General features: G+C 57.6%; 1 protein-coding gene across 1 annotated transcript in view; it reads right to left on the bottom strand.

The window, feature by feature from the left end:
* The window catches only part of LOC144955264 (V-type proton ATPase subunit B-like), a 15,942-nt gene extending 908 nt beyond the window's left edge, over positions 1–15,034 (bottom strand). The window contains exons 1-5 of the mRNA XM_078885541.1: positions 14,904–15,034; positions 9,189–9,271; positions 6,195–6,299; positions 1,643–1,687; positions 848–977 (exon numbers count right to left, since the gene is read on the bottom strand). Coding sequence (XP_078741667.1) covers positions 848–977; positions 1,643–1,687; positions 6,195–6,299; positions 9,189–9,271; positions 14,904–15,003 — 463 coding nt within the window. The 5' untranslated portion in view covers positions 15,004–15,034. The remainder of the gene's footprint in view (positions 1–847; positions 978–1,642; positions 1,688–6,194; positions 6,300–9,188; positions 9,272–14,903) is intronic.
* Positions 15,035–20,000: the final 4,966 nt, after the last annotated feature.

Here is a 20,000-nt window from a genome sequence, read left to right as displayed (position 1 = left end):
TGAGTGAGTGACTGAGTGGGTGGGTGACTGAGTGACTGAGTGAGTGACTGAGTGAGTGACTGAGTGAGTGACTGAGTGAGTGACGGAGTGAGTGACTGAGTGACTGAGTGAGTGACTGAGTGGGTGACTGAGTGACTGAGTGAGTGACTGAGTGGGTGACTGAGTGAGTGGGTGACTGAGTGACTGAGTGAGTGACTGACTGAGTGACTGACTGAGTGACTGAGTGAGTGACTGAGTGAGTAACTGAGTGAGCGAGTGAGTGACTGAGTGAGTGAGTGACTGAGTGACTGAGTGAGTGGGTGAGCGACTGAGTGAGTGAGTGACTGAGTGAGTGACTGAGTGAGTGACTGAGTGACTGAGTGACTGAGTGAGTGACTGAGTGAGTGAGTGAGTGACTGAGTGACTGAGTGAGTGACTGAGTGAGTGACTGAGTGACTGAGTGAGCGAGTGAGCAAATGACTGACTGAGCGAGTGAGCGAATGACTGAGTGAGTGACTGAGTGACTGAGTGAGTGACTGACTGACTGACTGAGTGACTGAGTGAGTGACTGAGTGAGTAACTGAGTGAGCGAGTGAGTGACTGAGCGAGTGAGCGAATGACTGAGTGACTGACTGACTGACTGAGTGAGTGACTGAGTGAGTGACTGAGTGAGTGACTGAGTGAGTGACTGAGTGACTGAGTGACTGAGCGAGTGAGCGAATGACTGAGTGACTGAGTGAGTGACTGAGTGAGTGACTGAGTGAGTGACTGAGTGAGTGACTGAGTGACTGAGTGACTGAGTGAGTGAGCGAGTGAGCGAATGACTGACTGAGTGAGTGAGCGAGTGGTGAGCGAGTCTCTGACTCACCCTGTGCGATGAAATTCCTCTCGAACTTCTGCAGGAACTCGAGGTAGAGGAGGTCGTCGGGAGTGAGCGCCTCCTCCCCCACCACGGCTTTCATGGCCTGCACGTCCTTGCCAATCGCGTAGCACGCATACTGAGACACGCAGACACACAGTGAGACACACACAGTGAGACACACACAGTGAGACACACACACAGTGAGACACACACACACACACACAAAGTGAGACACACACACAGACACACACACAGAGACACACAGTGAGACACACACACACAGTGACACACGGCTTTCATGGCCTGCACGTCCTTGCCAATCGCGTAGCACGCATACTGAGACACGCAGAGAGACACACAGAGACACACGCAGTGAGACACAGTGAGAGAGACACACACAGAGACACACAGTGAGACACACAGTGAGACACACGCAGTAACACACACAGTGACACACACACACACAGTGACACACGGCCTTCATGGCCTGCACGTCCTTGCCAATCGCGTAGAACGCATACTGAGACACGCAGAGACACAGTGAGACACACAGTGAGACACACAGTGAGACACACAGTGAGACACACACACACACAGAGACACACACACACAGTGACACACACACACACACAGTGACACACAGAGACACACACACACAGTGACACACACACAGTGACACACACACACAGTGACACACACACACACACAGTGACACACACACAGTGACACACAGTGACACACACACAGTGACACACACACAGTGACACACACACACAGTGACACACACACACAGTGACACACGGCCTTCATGGCCTGCACGTCCTTGCCAATCGCGTAGCACGCATACTGACACACGCACAGTGAGACACACAGTGAGACACACAGTGAGACACACACACAGTGAGACACACACACACAGAGACACACACAGTGAGAGACACAGTGAGACACACACATACTGAGACACACAGTGAGACACACAGTGAGACACAGAGTGAGACACACACACACAGAGACACGGCCTTCATGGCCTGCACGTCCTTGCCAATAGCGTAGCACGCATACTGAGACACACACAGACACACACAGACACACACACAGTGAGACACACACAGACAGAGACACACACACACACAGTGAGACACACACAGACAGAGACACACACACACACAGTGAGACACACACACAGAGACACACAGAGACACAGAGAGACACAGAGACACACACACAGAGACACAGAGACACACTCAGTGAGACACACACAGAGACACAGAGACACACAGAGACACACACACACAGACACACAGAGACACAGAGACACACGCAGTGAGACACACACAGAGACACAGAGACACACACACAGAGACACAGACACACAGAGACACAGAGACACCCACAGAGACACACACAGAGACACACACAGAGACACACACAGAGACACACGCAGTGAGACACACGCAGTGAGACACACACAGACACACACACACACAGAGACACACACACACAGAGACACACACAGAGACACGCACACACACACACAGAGACACACACACACACACAGAGACACACACACACAGAGACACGCACAGAGACACACACAGAGACACACACAGAGACACGCAGTGAGACACACACACACACACAGACACACACACACAGAGACACGCACAGAGACACACACAGAGACACACACAGAGACACGCACACACACACAGAGACACACACACACAGAGACACACACAGAGACACGCAGTGAGACACACACAGACACAGAGACACACAAAGACACACACAGAGACACAGAGACACACACGCAGAGACACACACAGAGACATACGCAGTGAGATACACACACAGACACACACCAACACAGAGACACACACAGTGAGACAAACACAGAGACACACACAGACACACAGACACACGCAGAGACATAGACACACACACAGAGAGACACACACAGAGACACAGAGACACACGCACAGAGACACAGAGAGACACGCACAGAGACACACGGAGTGAGAGACACACAGTGAGACACACAGACATACAGAGACACACACACAGACACAGAGACACAGAGAGACACACGCAGTGAGACACACAGACACACAGAGACACACAGAGAGAGAGAGAGACACACACAGAGAGACAGACACACACAGACACACACACCGACACGCACACACAGACACACAGACACACGCAGAGACATAGACACACACACAGAGAGACACATACAGAGACACAGAGACACACAGAGACACACACAGACACGCACACACAGACACAGAGACACACAGAGACACACAGAGACACACACACACAGAGACACACAGAGACACACACACAGTGAGACACACAGACATACAGAGACACACACACAGACACAGAGACACAGAGAGACACACGCAGTGAGACACACACAGACACACAGAGACACACAGAGACACAGAGGTTGTGGTGGTGGTGGTTGTGGTGGTTGTGATGGTGGTAGTGGTAGTAGTGGTAGTAGTAGTGGTGGTGGTTGTGGTGGTGGTGGTGGTGGTGGTTGTGGTGGTGGTCGTGGTGGTTGTGGTGGTGGTGGTGGTGTTGTGGTGGTTGTGGTGGTGGTGGTTGTTGTGGTGGTGGTCGTGGTGGTTGTGGTGGTTGTGGTGGTTGTGGTGGTGGTGGTTGTGGTGGTTGTGGTGGTTGTGGTGGTGGTAGTGGTAGTAGTGGTAGTAGTAGTGGTGGTGGTTGTGGTGGTGGTGGTGGTGGTGGTTGTGGTGGTGGTCGTGGTGGTTGTGGTGGTGGTGGTGGTGGTTGTGGTGGTTGTGGTGGTGGTGGTTGTTGTGGTGGTGGTCGTGGTGGTTGTGGTGGTTGTGGTGGTTGTGGTGGTGGTGGTTGTGGTGGTTGTGGTGGTTGTGGTGGTGGTCGTGGTGGTTGTGGTGGTGGTGGTTGTGGTGGTGGTGGTTGTGGTGGTTGTGGTGGTTGTGGTGGTGGTTGTGGTGGTGGTGGTTGTGGTGGTTGTGGTGGGTTGTGGTGGTGGTGGTGGTTGTGGTGGTTGTGGTGGTTGTGGGTGGTGGTGGTTGTGGTGGTTGTGGGTGGTGGTTGTGGTGGTGGTTGTGGTAGTGGTGGTGGGTTGTGGTGGTGGTGGTTGTGGTGGTGGTGGTGGTGGTGGTTGTGGTTGTGGTGGTTGTGGTGGTGGTGGTTGTGGTGGTGGTGGTGGTTGTGGGTGGTGGTGGTGGTGGTGGTTGTGGTGGTTGTGGTGGTGGTGGTTGTGGTGGTGGTGGTGGTTGTGGTGGTGGTGGTGGTGGTGGTGGTGGTTGTGGTGGTGGTGGTTGTGGTGGTGTGTTGGTGGTGGGTGGTTGTGGGGTGGTGGTCGTGGTGGTTGTGGTGGTTGTGGTGGTTGTGGTGGTGGTGGTTGTGGTGGTTGTGGTGGTGGTTGTGGTGGTGGTCGTGGTGGTTGGTGGTGGTGGTGGTTGGTGGGGTGGTGGTGGTGGTGTGGTGGTTGTGGTGGTTGTGGTGGTGGTGGTGGTGGTGGTTGTGGTGGTGTGGGTGGTTGGTGGTGGTGTGGTGGTGGGTGTGGTGGTTGTGGTGGGCTGTGGTGGTTGTGGTGGTGGTGGTGGTGGTGGTGGTGGTGGTGGTGGTGGGGGTGGTGGGGTGGGTGGTGGTGTGGTGGTGGTGGTGGTGTGGTGGTGGTGGTGGTGGTGGTGGTGGTGGTGGGTGGGTGGTGGTGGTGGTGGTGGTGTGGTGGTGGTGGTAGTGGTGGTGGTGGTGGTGGTGGTGGTGGTGGTGGTTGTGTGGTGGTGGTGGTGGTGGTGGGTGGGGTGGTTGTGGTGGGGGTGGTGGTTGTGGTGGTGGGTGGGTGGTGGTTGTGGGGGTGGTGTGGGGTTGTGGTGGTGTGGTGGGTGGTGGTGGTGGTGGTGGTGTGGTGGTGGTGTGGTGGTGGTGGTGGGGTGGTGGTGTGGTGGTGGTGGGTGGTTGTGGTGGTTGGTGGTGGGTGGTGGTGGGTGGTGGTGGTTGTGGTGGTGGTGGTGGTGGTTGTGGTGGTGGTGGTGGTGTGGTTGTGGTGTAGTGGTGGTGGTGGTGTGTAGGTGGTGGTGGTGGTTGTGGTGGTGGGGTGGTGGGTGGTGGTGGTGGTGGTGGTGGTGGTTGGTGGTGGTGGTGGTGGTGGTGGGTGGTGGTGGGTGGTGGTTGTGGTGGTTGTGGTGGTTGTGGGGTGGTTGTGGTGGTGGTGGTGGGTTGTGGTGGTTGTGTGGTGGTTGTGGTGGTGGTTGTGGTGGGTGGGGTGGGTGGTGGTGGTTGTAGTGGTGGTTGTGTGGTGGTGGGGTTGTGGTTGTGTGGTTGGTGGTGGTGGTGGTGGTTGTGGTTGTGGTGGTGGTGGTGGTGGTGGTTGTGGTGGTGGTTGTGGTGGTGGTGGTTGTTGTTGTGGTTGTGGTGGTGGTGGTTGTTGTTGTGTTGTGGTGGTTGTGGTGGTTGTTGTTGTGGTTGTGGTGGTGGTGGTGGTGGTTGTGGTGGTGGTGGTGGTGGTTGTTGTGGTGGTTGTGGTGGTGGGTTGTGGTGGTGGTGGTGGTGGGTAGTTGTGGTTGTGGTGGTGGTTGGGTGGTGGGTGGTGGTGGTGGTAGTGGTAAGTAGTGGTGGTAGTGGGTGTGGTAGGTAGTGGTGGTGGTTGTGGTGGTGGGTTGTAGTGGTTGTGGTGGTGGTGGTGGTGGTTGTGGTGGTAGTTGTGGTGGTGGTGTGGTGGTTGTGGTGGTGGTGGTTGTGGTGGTGGTGGTTGTGGTGGTTGTGGTGGTTGTGGTTGTGGTGGTTGTGGTGGTGATGGTTGTGGTGGTGGTGGTGGTGGTGGTAGTGGTGGTGGTGCTGGTGGTGGTGCTGGTGGTGGTGCTGGTGCTGGTGGTGGTGCTGGTTGTGGTGGTGGTTGTGGTGGTGGTTGTGGTGGTGGTTGTAGTGGTTGTGGTGGTTGTGGTGGTAGTAGTAGTAGTGGTGGTGGTAGTAGTGGTGATGGTAGTAGTGGTGGTGGTTGTGGTGGTTGTGGTTGTGGTGGTGGTTGTAGTGGTTGTGGTGGTTGTGGTGGTTGTGGTGGTTGTGGTGGTGGTTGTGGTGGTGATGGTTGTGGTGGTGGTGGTGGTGGTGGTAGTGGTGGTGGTGCTGGTGGTGGTGCTGGTGGTGGTGGTGGTGGTGGTTGTGGTTGTGGTGGTGGTTGTAGTGGTGGTGGTGGTGCTGGTGGTGGTGCTGGTGCTGGTGGTGGTGCTGGTTGTGGTGGTGGTTGTGGTGGTGGTTGTGGTGGTGGTTGTAGTGGTTGTGGTGGTTGTGGTTGTGGTGGTGGTGGTGGTTGTGGTGGTGGTGGTGGTGGTTGTGGTGGTGGCTGCACCAGCTGGTTGGAGACGTCTGCGTGGTCTTTGCGAGTCATCCCGGCACCGATGGCCGACTTCATGAGACGCGACAGAGATGGGAGCACGTTGATGGGGGGGTAGATCTGTGTGACACACACACAGTGACACACACAGTGACACACACACACACACAGTGACACACACAGTGACACACACACACACACAGTGACACACACAGTGACACACACACAGTGACACACACACACACACAGTGACACACACACAGTGACACACACACAGTGACACACACAGTGACACACAGTGACACACACACACACAGTGACACACACACACACACAGTGACACACACAGTGACACACACACACACACAGTGACACACACAGTGACACACACACAGTGACACACACACACACACAGTGACACACACACAGTGACACACACACAGTGACACACACACAGTGACACACACAGTGACACACACACAGTGACACACACACAGTGACACACACACACACAGTGACACACTCACAGTGTGACACACACAGTGACACACACACACACAGTGACACACACAGTGACACACACACACACACAGTGACACACTCACAGTGTGACACACACAGTGACACACACACACACACAGTGACACACACAGTGACACACACACACACACAGTGACACACACAGTGACACACACACAGTGACACACACACAGTGACACACACACAGTGACACACACACAGTGACACACAGTGACACACACAGTGACACACACACAGTGACACACACACACAGTGACACACACACACACAGTGACACACACACAGTGACACACACACAGTGACACACACACACAGTGACACACACACAGTGACACACACAGTGACACACACACAGTGACACACACACAGTGACACACACACAGTGACACACACACACACAGTGACACACACACAGTGACACACACACAGTGACACACACACAGTGACACACACACAGTGACACACACACACACACAGTGACACACACACACAGTGACACACACACACACACAGTGACACACACACACAGTGACACACACACACAGTGACACACACACAGTGACACACACACAGTGACACACACACAGTGACAGTGACACACACAGTGACACACACATAGTGACACACACATAGTGACACACACACAGTGACACACACACAGTGACACACACACAGTGACACACACACAGTGACACACACAGTGACACACACACAGTGACACACACACAGTGACACACACACAGTGACACACACACAGTGATACACACACAGTGACACACACACAGTGACACACACACAGTGACACACACACAGTGACACACACACAGTGACACACACACAGTGACACACACAGTGACACACACACAGACACACACACAGTGACACACACAGTGATACACACACAGTGACACAGTGACACACACACAGTGACACACACACAGTGACACACACACAGTGACACACACACAGTGACACACACACACAGACACACACACAGTGATACACACAGTGATACACACACAGTGACACACACACAGTGACACACACAGTGACACACACACAGACACACACACAGTGACACACACAGTGACACACACACAGTGACACACACACAGTGACACAGTGACACACACACAGTGACACACACACAGTGACACACACACAGTGACACACACACAGTGACACACACACACAGACACACACACAGTGATACACACAGTGACACACACACACAGTGATACACACAGTGACACACACACAGTGACACACACACAGTGACACACACACAGTGACACACACACACAGTGACACAGAGACACACACACAGACACACACACACACACCCACCCACCCACCCACACACACACACACACACCCACCCACCCACCAACCCACCCACCCACCAACCCACTCACCCACCCACCAACCCACTCACCCACCCACCAACCCACTCACCCACCCACTCACCCACCCACCCACTCACTCACCCACCCACCCACTCACTCACCCACCCACCCACCCACCCACTCACTCACCCACCCACTCCACTCACTCACCCACCCACTCACCCACCCACCCACTCACTCACCCACCCACCCACTCACTCACCCACCCACCCACCCACTCACTCACCCACCCACTCACTCCACCCACCCACCCACTCACTCACCCACCCACTCACTCACCCACCCACCCACTCACCCACCCCACCCACTCACTCACCCACCCACCCCCCCACCCACCCACCCACCCACCACTCACCCACCCACCCACCACCCCACTCACCCCACCCACCCACCCACTCACCCACCCACCCACCCCACCCACACCACACACCCACTCACCCACCCACCCACCCACTCACTCACTCACCCACCCACTCACTCACTCACCCACTCACCCACCCACACACTCACTCACCCACTCACCCACCCACACACTCACTCACCCACTCACCCACCCACACACTCACTCACCCACTCACCCACCCACACACTCACTCACCCCACCCACCCACCCACACACTCACCCCACCCACCCACCTCACCCACCCACCCACCCACTCACCCACCCACCCACCCACTCACCCACCCACCCACCCACTCACCCACCCACCCACCCACCCACTCACCCACCCACCCACCCACCCACTCACCCACCCACCCACCCACCCACCCACTCACCCACCCACCCACTCACCCACCCACCCACTCACTCACCCACTCACTCACCCACCCACCCACCCACCCACTCACTCACTCACACCACCCACCCACCCAACCACCCACCCACTCACCCACCCACTCACCCACCCACCCACCACCCCCACCCACCCACCCCACCACCCACCCACCCACCCCCCCACCCACCCCACCACCCACCCACCCACCCCCCCACTCACCCCCCCACTCACCCACCCACCCACCCACCCACCCACTCACCCACCCACTCACCCACCCACCCACCCACCTGGCGGTTGTGAAGTTGACGGTCCACGTAGATTTGACCCTCAGTGATGTAGCCAGTCAGGTCCGGGATGGGGTGGGTGATGTCTACAACACGGGGGGTGGGTGGGGTGGGGGGGGTGTGGGTGGGGGGGGTGGGTGGGGGGGTGGGTGGGGGGGTGAGTGGGGGGGTTGGTGGGGGGGTGGGTGGGGGGGTGAGTGGGGGGGTGGGTGGGGGGGTGGGTGAGCGGGCGGGTGAGTGGGTGGGTGAGTGGGTGAGTGAGTGGGTGAGTGGGTGAGTGAGTGGGTGAGTGGGTGGGTGAGTGGGTGAGTGGGTGGGTGGGTGAGTGGGTGAGTGGGTGGGTGGGTGAGTGAGTGGGTGAGTGGGTGAGTGGGTGGGTGAGTGGGGGGGTGGGGGGGTGAGTGGGGGGGTGGGTGGGGGGGTGGGTGAGTGGGTGGGTGAGTGGGTGGGTGAGTGGGTGAGTGAGTGGGTGAGTGGGTGAGTGAGTGGGTGAGTGGGTGGGTGAGTGGGTGAGTGGGTGGGTGAGTGGGTGAGTGAGTGGGTGAGTGGGTGTGTGGGGGGGTGGGTGAGTGGGTGGGTGAGTGGGTGAGTGAGTGGGTGGGTAGGTGGGTGAGTGAGTGAGTGGGTGAGTGGGTGAGTGGTGTTGTATTCTAGCCTTCTTCCATCATTGATATATAATGAATGAAAACACACCAAAGCGCAGCAAACTGCAAAACACCAGGTGTTGTAGTAATGAACGGGAGGAGGGCTAGGATCAGAATTGCAACCTTGCTTCAAGGATAGATAAGGCCTGATGAACGGGCATGTCACCCGTGCAAGGGCAGAGACAGTGGGAGAGTCAGCCAGACAGAGTTAAGGCAAAAAGCCCAACCATCTATGACCTCAGCACATGGGCGAATAATGGAACAGTGTCGACTCGAATGCAATGAAAGGAAGCAGAGGCGCCTTTGTCTGGATCACGGCCACAGAAGGCCGGGGGGGTCATCACTGATTGTGTGTTAGGGATTTCGAGCTAATTGGAACACGTGCACACAGAGAGGAGAAATACGCCTTGTTCTCTCTGCAGCTGAAAGAGCCAAGATAAACTCAGCTCAAGGTTGTGTACACAGGAGAGGGGGCTGATTAACAACCACTGCACGTCTGAACGTGAGGGGGCCTTGTGTCCTGGAATTAATCACCCTCCCAGAGAAGAAGGTTGGATGACCACAGTGAGACGAGAATAGGGTGTTGTGTTACTCTCAAGGTTGCAGGCTCAGCTGAACAGCGAGGCTGCGGGGGTTAGCAGAAGTTCGTGTTCGCCTAGTTAAGTCAAAAAGCTCAATTATTCTGTATTGCTATTAAAGTCACGTTAAAGTCGGAATTTAACAACAGGGTAGGCTAAAGTTATTGATACAACTCGACCCGAAGCATAACGGGATAAATCACCACCAGGTCGAAATAAAATACCTAATAAAAGAGCGATGTTAAACCCAGGGTCGGAGAGAAAGGGAGATCCCGGCCGTCTTTGTATCCCCGCAGCGCGGGATGGGAGTGTGTATATGCTCGGGGAGGCACCTCCACTTGGGCCAAGCACCACGATGGGAAACGACACACCTTAGGCTACATACAGAATCATAACTGGGAAATGGTAAGGGACAAATGTTAATTTAAAACTTTTTAACCATGTCTTTGTGTGCTGTGAGGGTCGGAGGGAGTGTGCCCCTCCCTCCAGGTCGTGCAACACGGACAGAGGCGCCTGTGAGACGATTTGTAACGTCTGTGTTTTGGTTCATGAAGAAGGCCAGACAAGAGATAATATCGCACCCAGACAGAGAGACGACCTCGAGGCAATTTGTAACACCTGACTGTTTGCTCGTGGATTTTATGGAGGGAATATGACCACGGAATATACCGTGGGTGATGCACACAAGGACACACGGACGTACGGACACACACATGAACACACCTACACACGGACAGATCCTGACACAGTAAATCAAAAGGAAACCCCGCCTTGTGGGCAGGACCCAAAGGGATTTTTCGGCATAAAAGAAAGGACCCTGAGCATTGGAAACCAGTTCGACCAGGAGAGTCAACTCATCACGAGTTCGACCAGCGGGTCGACTCATGAGCGAGCTCGACCGGAAGGGTCGGCTCAACTCATCAGCCGAGTTCGACCAGGAGAGTCAACTCATCACGAGTGCGACCAACGGGTCGACTCAGGAGCGAGCTCGACCGGGAGGGTCGGCTCGACTCATCAGGAGTTGACCGAGCGGGTCGACTCAAGGGCGAGCTGCGACCAAGGGTCGGCTCGACTCTTCAGCTTCTGGGACTCAGCCGAGTTCAGCCGGCTCTCGGGGCTCGACTCAAGCGGCTCCCCATCTCCTCTGCAGGCGGGCAAGACCCGCTTGACAGCTCAACTCGGCCGCGACAGCCAACCTCTGCCGAGTCGGCGGTTTCCCTGCTGCCGCGAGAATCGCGGTTTGGCGACGACGCTGCGAGCGAGCTGTGGGCGCCACCTACCGACCGGGTTCCGAACTACGACAGCGTGTCAACAGGCATCCAACCAATTCACCACGGTGACAGAGGAGCGACTAATACGTATGACGCGCACCGCCCCCTCACCACACGACCACCTGGCGTCTGTTTGACATAAAGAACCGACTCCGAACACTGACTATTGAAGACAACTCTTACCACTCAAACCCACTCGAACCCATAAGCCGTCCGTGGTTGTGAAGAAAACACTCGAGACCGAGTGATGGCCATCCGTCGTTTATAAGAGTATTCGTAATTTTTATCTTTAATATTTAGTGGGCTGTACTCTTAATCGCATAAATTCCCAACAGATCCATCAATACGAATTGATTCTTGGCACCTCCTTCCGCCGAGCCACGCTCACGTGGGGAGTGGTGGCCCACCAGATCCTTATCAGGTGATCTGGTCCCCAATTAGTAAACTTGGTATAAGATAACGATCTTCGGAAAAGGAGCACCGTCGCAGGCCCTTACTCCGAGCCATTCTGTTGTCAGATAACCTGCCGATGTATCTGTTGAGATTGGTGCCTTTAAGAATAATAACTGTCTTGATTGTGTTTTTATCGCCGTATAATCTTTTAAGTATCTTTCATTCATTAACGTTAAGGTTTTCTTAGCATAGTATTTGCACGTTTTAACGACTCTCTCTCTCACTAACAACCATCGCGTTACGCGGGATCCATGTGCCGTTGTCAAGTGAAATCAGACAATCGTTGATGGTACTGTATTGATGCCGTGTTGACGTTCCGAGATTGAGAGTTCGCATACTATATCATAGTTGAGGTTGAATTAGTAATAAATTGATTAATACAGAAGTGGTTGTGTGATTCTTTCCTGAAGTCTATGCATAAGATCTGCTTCTGCGTTGAGATCTGAACTTGGTGACCTTAATAAACACACTAACACATACTCAGTAAATGTTAAAGCGATAACGGGGCGAACCGGGGACCTAAAGATAAGCGAGAATGAGACGAACCTAGACAACGATGCCGAGTTAATCTAAGTTAATCTTGCATACTTACACCACACCTGCATAACTGCATACGATTAATTGCCTTATTCCGATCGATAACCCACCCTCGTCACCGAGGCGGGGTCTGGTTATCATAACGAATTGCATTATCATAATTACTCCCACTCGCATAATTACTACAATTACCTCTCGAATTGGCATAATTAAATGTGCATAATTACATAAATTAACATATTTCCGGATAATTACACATTTGGCCAAGTTTCATTTGATTACTATTATTTTCACTGAATATTCATAACCCACACATACAACATAATAATTTCACCCACGCACGCATACAACACATCAAAATTTTCCTACCCAACATATACAACAGTGGGTTAGTGAGTGGATGAGTGGGTGGGTGAGTGGGTGGGTGGGTGGTGGGTGGGGGGGTGAGTGAGTGGGGGGGGGGTGGGTTAGTGGGTGAGTGGGTGGCTGAGTGAACGAGTGGGTGAGTGGGCAAGCGAGCAGGTGAGCGGGTGAGCGAGTGGGTGAGCGAGCGGGGTGAGCGGTGCGAGCGAGCGGCTGAGCGAGCGGTGTGAACAAGTGAGCGAGCGGGTGAGCGGGCGGGGGCGAGCGGTAGTGAGCGAGTGAGTGAGCGAGCGAAGTGAGCGAGTGATTGAGCGGGTGAGCGAGTGAGTGTGGTGAGCGGGCGAGCGGTAGTGAGCGAAGTGGGCGAGTGGCTGAGCGAGCGAGTGGTGTGAGCGAGTGAGTGAGTGAGTGATTGGGTGGGTGAGTCAGTGGGCGGGTGAGTGGGTGAGCGAGTGAGTGGGTGATTGAGTGGCTGAGTGAATGAGTGGGTGAGCGAGCGAGCGAGCGGTTGAGCGAGCGGCTGGGAGAGCAACTGAGTGGGTGAGCGAGTGGCTGAGCGAGCGGCTGAGCGGCTGAGCGGGCGAGTGAGCGAGTGAGTGAGCGGCTGAGCAAGTGAGCGGCTGAGCGAGTGAGCGAGCGAGCGGCTGAGCGGGTGAGCGAGCGGTGTGAGCGAGCGAGTGAGCGAGCAAGCGAGCGGCTGAGCAAGTGGCTGAGTGGCTGAGCGAGCGGGTGAGTGAGCGGGTGAGCGAGCGGTGTGAGCGAGCTAGCGAGCGGCTGAGCAAGTGGCTGAGTGGCTGAGCGAGCGGGTGAGTGAGCGGGTGAGCGAGCGGGTGAGCGAGCGAGCGAGAGCGGGTGAGCGAGCGAGCGAGTGAGCGAGTGAACGAGTGAGCGAGTGGCTGAGCGGGTGAGAGCGAGCAGGTGAGCGAGCGAGTGAGCGAGCGAGCGAGTGAGCGAGTGAACGAGTGGCTGAGCGAGTGCTGAGCGGGTGAGCGAGCAGGTGAGCGAGCGAGTGAGCGAGCGAGGTGAGCGAGTGAACGAGTGGCTGAGCGAGTGGCTGAGCGAAGTGGCTGAGCGGGTGAGCGAGCAGGTGAGCGAGCGAGTGAGCGAGCGAGCGAGCGAGCGGCTGAGCGAGCGAGCGAGTGAGCGAGTGGCTGAGCGAGTGGCTGAGCGAGCGGGCGAGCGGGCGAGCGGGCGGGCGAGTGAGCGAGTGAACGAGTGGCTGAGCGAGTGGCTGAGCGGGTGAGCGAGCAGGTGAGCGAGCGAGTGAGCGAGCGGAGCGAGCGGCTGAGCGAGCGGCTGAGCGAGTGGTGCTGAGCGAGCGGGCGAGCGGGGCGGGGCGAGTGAGCGAGTGAACGAGTGGCTGACCGAGTGGCTGAGCGGGTGAGCGAGCAGGTGAGCGAGCGAGTGAGCGAGCAAGCGAGCGAGCGGCTGAGCGAGCGAGCGAGTGAGCGAGTGGCTGAGCGAGTGGCTGAGCGAGCGGGCGAGCGGGCGAGCGGGCGGGCGAGTGAGCGAGTGAACGAGTGGCTGAGCGAGTGGCTGAGCGGGTGAGCGAGCAGGTGAGCGAGCGGGTGAGCGAGTGAGCGAGCGAGCGAGCGAGCGGCTGAGCGAGCGGCTGAGCGAGTGGCTAAGCGAGCGGGCGAGCGGGGCGGGCGAGTGAGCGAAGTGAACGAGTGGCTGACCGAGTGGCTGAGCGGTGTGAGCGAGCAGGTGAGCGAGCGAGTGAGCGAGCAAGCGAAGCGAGCGGCTGAGCGAGCGAGCGAGCGAGTGGCTGAGCGAGTGGCTGAGCGAGCGGGCGAAGCGAGCGGGCGAGCGGGAGCGGGCGAGCGGGCGGGCGAGCGAGCGAAGCGGGCGGGCGAGTGTCGTGCCGCTGACCATCGTTGGGCATGGTGAGGATGGGGATCTGGGTGATGGACCCTCCCCGACCTTCCACCCTGCCGGCGCGCTCGTAGATGGTGGCCAGGTCGGTGTACATGTAGCCCGGGAAGTGGGTGAGTGGCTGAGTGAGTGAGTGAGTGGGTGATTGAGTGAGTGAGTGAGTCATTGAGTGGCTGAGTGAGTGAGTGGGTGATTGAGTGAGTGAGTGACTGAGTGGCTGAGTGAGTGATTGAGTGGCTGAGTGAGTGAGTGACTGAGTGGCTGAGTGAGCGAGCGGCTGAGCGAGTGAGCCAGCGAGCGAGTGGCTGAGCGAGTGAGTGACCGAGTGGCTGAGTGAGCGAGCGAGCGAGCGGCTGAGCGAGCGAGCGAAGCGAAGCGAGTGAGCAAGTGGCTGAGCGAGTGGCTGAGCGGGTGAGCGAGCGAGTGAGCGAGCTAGCGAGCGGCTGAGCGAGCGGCTGAGCGAGTGGCTGAGTGGCTGAGCGAGCGAAGTGAGCGAGTGGCTGAGCGAGTGGCTGAGCGAGCGGGCGAGCGAAGCGAGCGAGCGGTGCGGTGCGAGTGTCGTGCCGCTGACCATCGTTGGGCATGGTGAGGATGGGGATCTGGGTGATGGACCCTCCCCGACCTTCCACCCTGCCGGCTCGCTCATAGATGGTGGCCAGGTCGGTGTACATGTAGCCCGGGAAGTGGGTGAGTGGCTGAGTGAGTGGGTGATTGATTGAGTGAGCGAGTCATTGAGTGGCTGAGTGAGTGAGTGAGTGACTGAGTGGCTGAGTGAGTGAGTCATTGAGTGGCTGAGTGAGTGAGTGAGTGACTGAGTGGCTGAGTGAGTGAGTGATTGAGTGGCTGAGTGAGTGACTGAGTGGCTGAGTGGCTGAGTGAGCGAGCGGCTGAGCGAGTGAGCCAGCGAGCGAGTGGCTGAGCGAGTGAGTGACCGAGTGGCTGAGTGAGCGATCGAGCGAGCGGCTGAGCGAGTGGCTGAGCGAGTGAGCGAGTGTGAGCGAGTGGCTGAGCGAGCCAGCGAGTGGCTGAGCGAGCGAGTGAGCGAGTGGCTGAGCGAGTGGCTGAGCGAGCGGGCGAGCGGTGCGAGCGAGCGGGCGAGTGTCGTGCCGCTGACCATCGTTGGGCATGGTGAGGATGGGGATCTGGGTGATGGACCCTCCCCGACCTTCCACCCTGCCGGCTCGCTCGTAGATGGTGGCCAGGTCGGTGTACATGTAGCCCGGGAATCCACGACGGCCTGGGACCTCCTCACGCGCCGCTGAGACCTGCACAGCACAGAGACACAGTGGGGGGTGGGTGGGTGGGTGAGTGGGTGGGTGGTGGTGGGTGGTGGGTGAGTGGGTGGGTGGGTGGGTGGGTGAGTGGGGTGAGTGGGTGGGTGGGTGAGTGGGTGGGTGAGTGGGTGGGTGAGTGGGTGTGTGAGTCAGTGGGTGAGTGATTGATTGAGTGGTGGGTGAGTGGGTGAGTGGGTGGGTGGGTGGGTGTGAGTGGGTGGGTGGGTGGTGGTGGGTGTGTGGGTGGGTGTGGGTGGTGGGTGAGTGGGTGGGTGGGTGAGTGGGTGGGGTGGGTGGGGTGGGTGGGTGGGTGGTGGGTGGTGGGTGGGTGGAGTGGGTGGGTGTGTGGGTGGGTGAGTGGGTGGGTGAGTGGGTGTGGGTGAGTGGGTGGGTGGGTGGGGGGTGAGTGGTGTGGTGGGTGAGTGGGTGAGGTGGGTGGGTGGGTGGGTGTGTGGGTGAGTGGGTGGGTGGTGGGTGAGTGGGTGGTGGGTGGGTGGTGGGTGGGGGTGGGTGGGTGGGTGGTGTGGGTGAGTGGGTGGGTGTGGTGGGTGGTGGGTGGGTGGGTGGGTGGTGGGTGTGGTGTGTGGGTGGGTGGGTGAGTGGGTGGGTGGGTGGGGTGGGTGGGTGGTGGGTGGGTGGGTGGGTGGGTGAGTGGGTGGGTGGTGTGGGTGGGTGGGTGGTGGGTGGGTGGGGTGGTGTGTGGGTGGGTGAGTGGGTGGGTGAGTGGGTGGGTGGGAGTGGGTGGGTGGGTGGTGGTGTGGGTGGGTGGGTGGTGGGTGGGTGTGTGGTGGGTGGGTGGGTGGGTGGGTGGGGTGGGTGGGTGGGTGGGTGGGTGGGTGGGTGGGTGGGTGGGTGGGGGGTGGGTGGTGGGGTGTGGGTGTGGGTGGTGGGTGGGTGGTGGGTGGGGTGGGTGGTGGGTGGGTGGGTGGGTGGGTGGGTGGGTGGTGGTGGGTGGGTGGGGTGGTGGGTGGGTGGGTGGTGGGTGGGGGGTGGTGGGTGGTGTGGGTGGTGGGTGGGTGGGTGGGTGGGGGTGGGTGGGTGGGGTGGGTGGGTGGTGGGTGGGGTGGGTGGGGTGGGTGGTGGGTGGGTGGGGGGTGGGTGGGTGGGTGGGTGGGTGGGGTGGGTGGTGGGTGGGTGGGTGGGTGGGTGGTGGGTGGGTGGGTGGGTGGGTGGGTGGGGTGGTGGGTGGGTGGGTGGGGGTGGGTGGGGTGGGTGGGTGGGTGGGTGGGGGTGGGTGGGTGGGTGGGTGAGTGGGTGGGTGGGGTGGGGTGGGTGGGGGTGGGGTGGGTGGTGGGTGGGTGGGTGGTGGGTGGGTGGTGGGTGGGTGGGGTGGGTGGTGGGTGGGTGGGTGGGTGTGTGGGTGGGTGGGTGAGTGGGTGGGTGGGTGGGTGGTGGTGGGGGGGGTGGGGGTGGTGGGTGGGGGTGGGTGGGTGGGTGGGTGGGTGGTAGAGAGTGGGAGAGGTGGGTGAGTGGAGTGTGTAAGTAGAGTAGGTGGGAGAGTGGTAGTGGGTGGGTGGGTGGGTGGGTGGGTGGGTGGGGTGGGGTGGGTGGGTGGGTGGGTGGTGGTGGGTGGGAGGGTGGGTGGGTAGAGAGTGAGGTGAGGAGTGGGTGAGTGGAGGGTTGGGTGAGTAGATAGGGTGAGTGGAGTGGGTAGGGTGAGTGGGTGGGTGGTGTGGTGGGTGGGTGTGGTGGAGTGGTGGGTGTGTGTGTGTACTCACGTAGTGCTCTGCGTAGGAGCTCATGTCGGTGAGGATGACAGCACGTGTTTCAGACTGGCAGTGTGAGTGTGTGTGAGTGTGTGAGTGTGGGTGTGTGAGGTGTGTGTGTGTGTAGGTGTGTGTGTGTGTGTGTTGGTACCTCACGTAGTGCCTCTGCGTAGGAGCTCATGTCGGTGAGGATGACCAGCACGTGTTTCTCGCACTGGTACGTGTGAGTGTGTGTGTGTGTAGGTGAGTGTGTGTGTGGTAGGTGTGTGTGTAGGTACCTCACGTAGTGCCTCTGCGTAGGAGCTCATGTCGGTGAGGATGACCAGCACGTGTTTCTCGCACTGGTACGTGTGAGTGTGTGTGTGAGTGAGTGAGTGTGTGAGTGTGTGAGTGTGTGTGTGAGTGTGTGTGTGTGTGAGTGTGTGTGTCTGTGTGTAGGTACCTCACGTAGTGCCTCTGCGTAGGAGCTCATGTCGGTGAGGATGACCACCACGTGTTTCTCGCACTGGTACGTGTGAGTGTGTGTGTGAGTGAGTGAGTGTGGTGTGTGAGTGTGTGTGTCTGTGTGTAGGTACCTCACGTAGTGCCTCTGCGTAGGAGCTCATGTCGGTGAGGATGACCAGCACGTGTTTCTCACACTGGCACGTGTGAGTGTGTGTGAGTGTGTGAGTGTGTGTGTGTGAGTGTGTGTGTGTGTAGGTGTGTGTGTGTGTGTAGGTACCTCACGTAGTGCCTCTGCGTAGGAGCTCATGTCGGTGAGGATGACCACCACGTGTTTCTCGCACTGGTACGTGTGAGTGTGTGTGTGTGTAGGTGAGTGTGTGTGTGTAGTGTGTGTGTGTAGGTACCTCACGTAGTGCCTCTGCGTAGGAGCTCATGTCGGTGAGGATGACCAGCACGTGTTTCTCGCACTGGTACGTGTGAGTGTGTGTGTGTGTAGGTGAGTGTGTGTGTGTAGGTGTGTGTGTGTAGGTACCTCACGTAGTGCCTCTGCGTAGGAGCTCATGTCGGTGAGGATGACCAGCACGTGTTTCTCGCACTGGTACGTGTGAGTGTGTGTGTGTGTAGGTGAGTGTGTGTGTGTAGGTGTGTGTGTAGGTACCTCACGTAGTGCCTCTGCGTAGGAGCTCATGTCGGTGAGGATGACCAGCACGTGTTTCTCGCACTGGTACGTGTGAGTGTGTGTGTGTGTAGGTGAGTGTGTGTGTGTGTAGGTGTGTGTGTAGGTACCTCACGTAGTGCCTCTGCGTAGGAGCTCATGTCGGTGAGGATGACCACCACGTGTTTCTCGCACTGGTACGCCAGGAACTCGGCAGCTGTGAGCGCCAGACGCGGGGTGATGATTCGCTCGATGCTGCACACACACACACAGTCACACACACACACAGTCACACACACACACAGTCACACACACACACACAGTCACACACACACACAGTCACACACACACACAGTCACACACACACACACAGTCACACACACACACAGTCACACACACACACAGTCACACACACAGTCACACACACACACAGTCACACACACACACGTCACACACACACACAGTCACACACAGTCACACACACACACAGTCACACACACACAGTCACCACACACACAGTCACACACACACACAGTCACACAGTCACACACATACACACAGTCACGCACACACACACAGTCACACACACACACAGTCACACACACACACAGTCACACACACACACAGTCACACACAGTCACACACACACACACACAGTCACACACACAGTCACACACACACAGTCACACACAACACAGCACACAGTCACACACACACACACACAGTCACACACACAGTCACACACACACACACAGTCACACACAGTCACACACACACACACACACAGACACACGCACACACACACCAGTCACACACACACACACAGTCACACACACAACAGACACACACAGACACACGCACACACACACAGTCACACACACAGTCACACACACACACACACACAGACACACGCACACACACAGCACACACACACACAGTCACACACACACAGTCACACACACACACACACACACAGCACACACACGCACACACACACAGTCACACACACAGTCAC

Source organism: Lampetra fluviatilis, unplaced genomic scaffold, assembly GCF_964198595.1.
Source record: "Lampetra fluviatilis unplaced genomic scaffold, kcLamFluv1.1 SCAFFOLD_619, whole genome shotgun sequence".
Classification (NCBI taxonomy): Eukaryota; Metazoa; Chordata; class Hyperoartia; order Petromyzontiformes; family Petromyzontidae; genus Lampetra; species Lampetra fluviatilis.
Note: the sequence above shows the minus strand (reverse complement) of the source record. Positions and strands in the feature narration are given on the sequence as shown.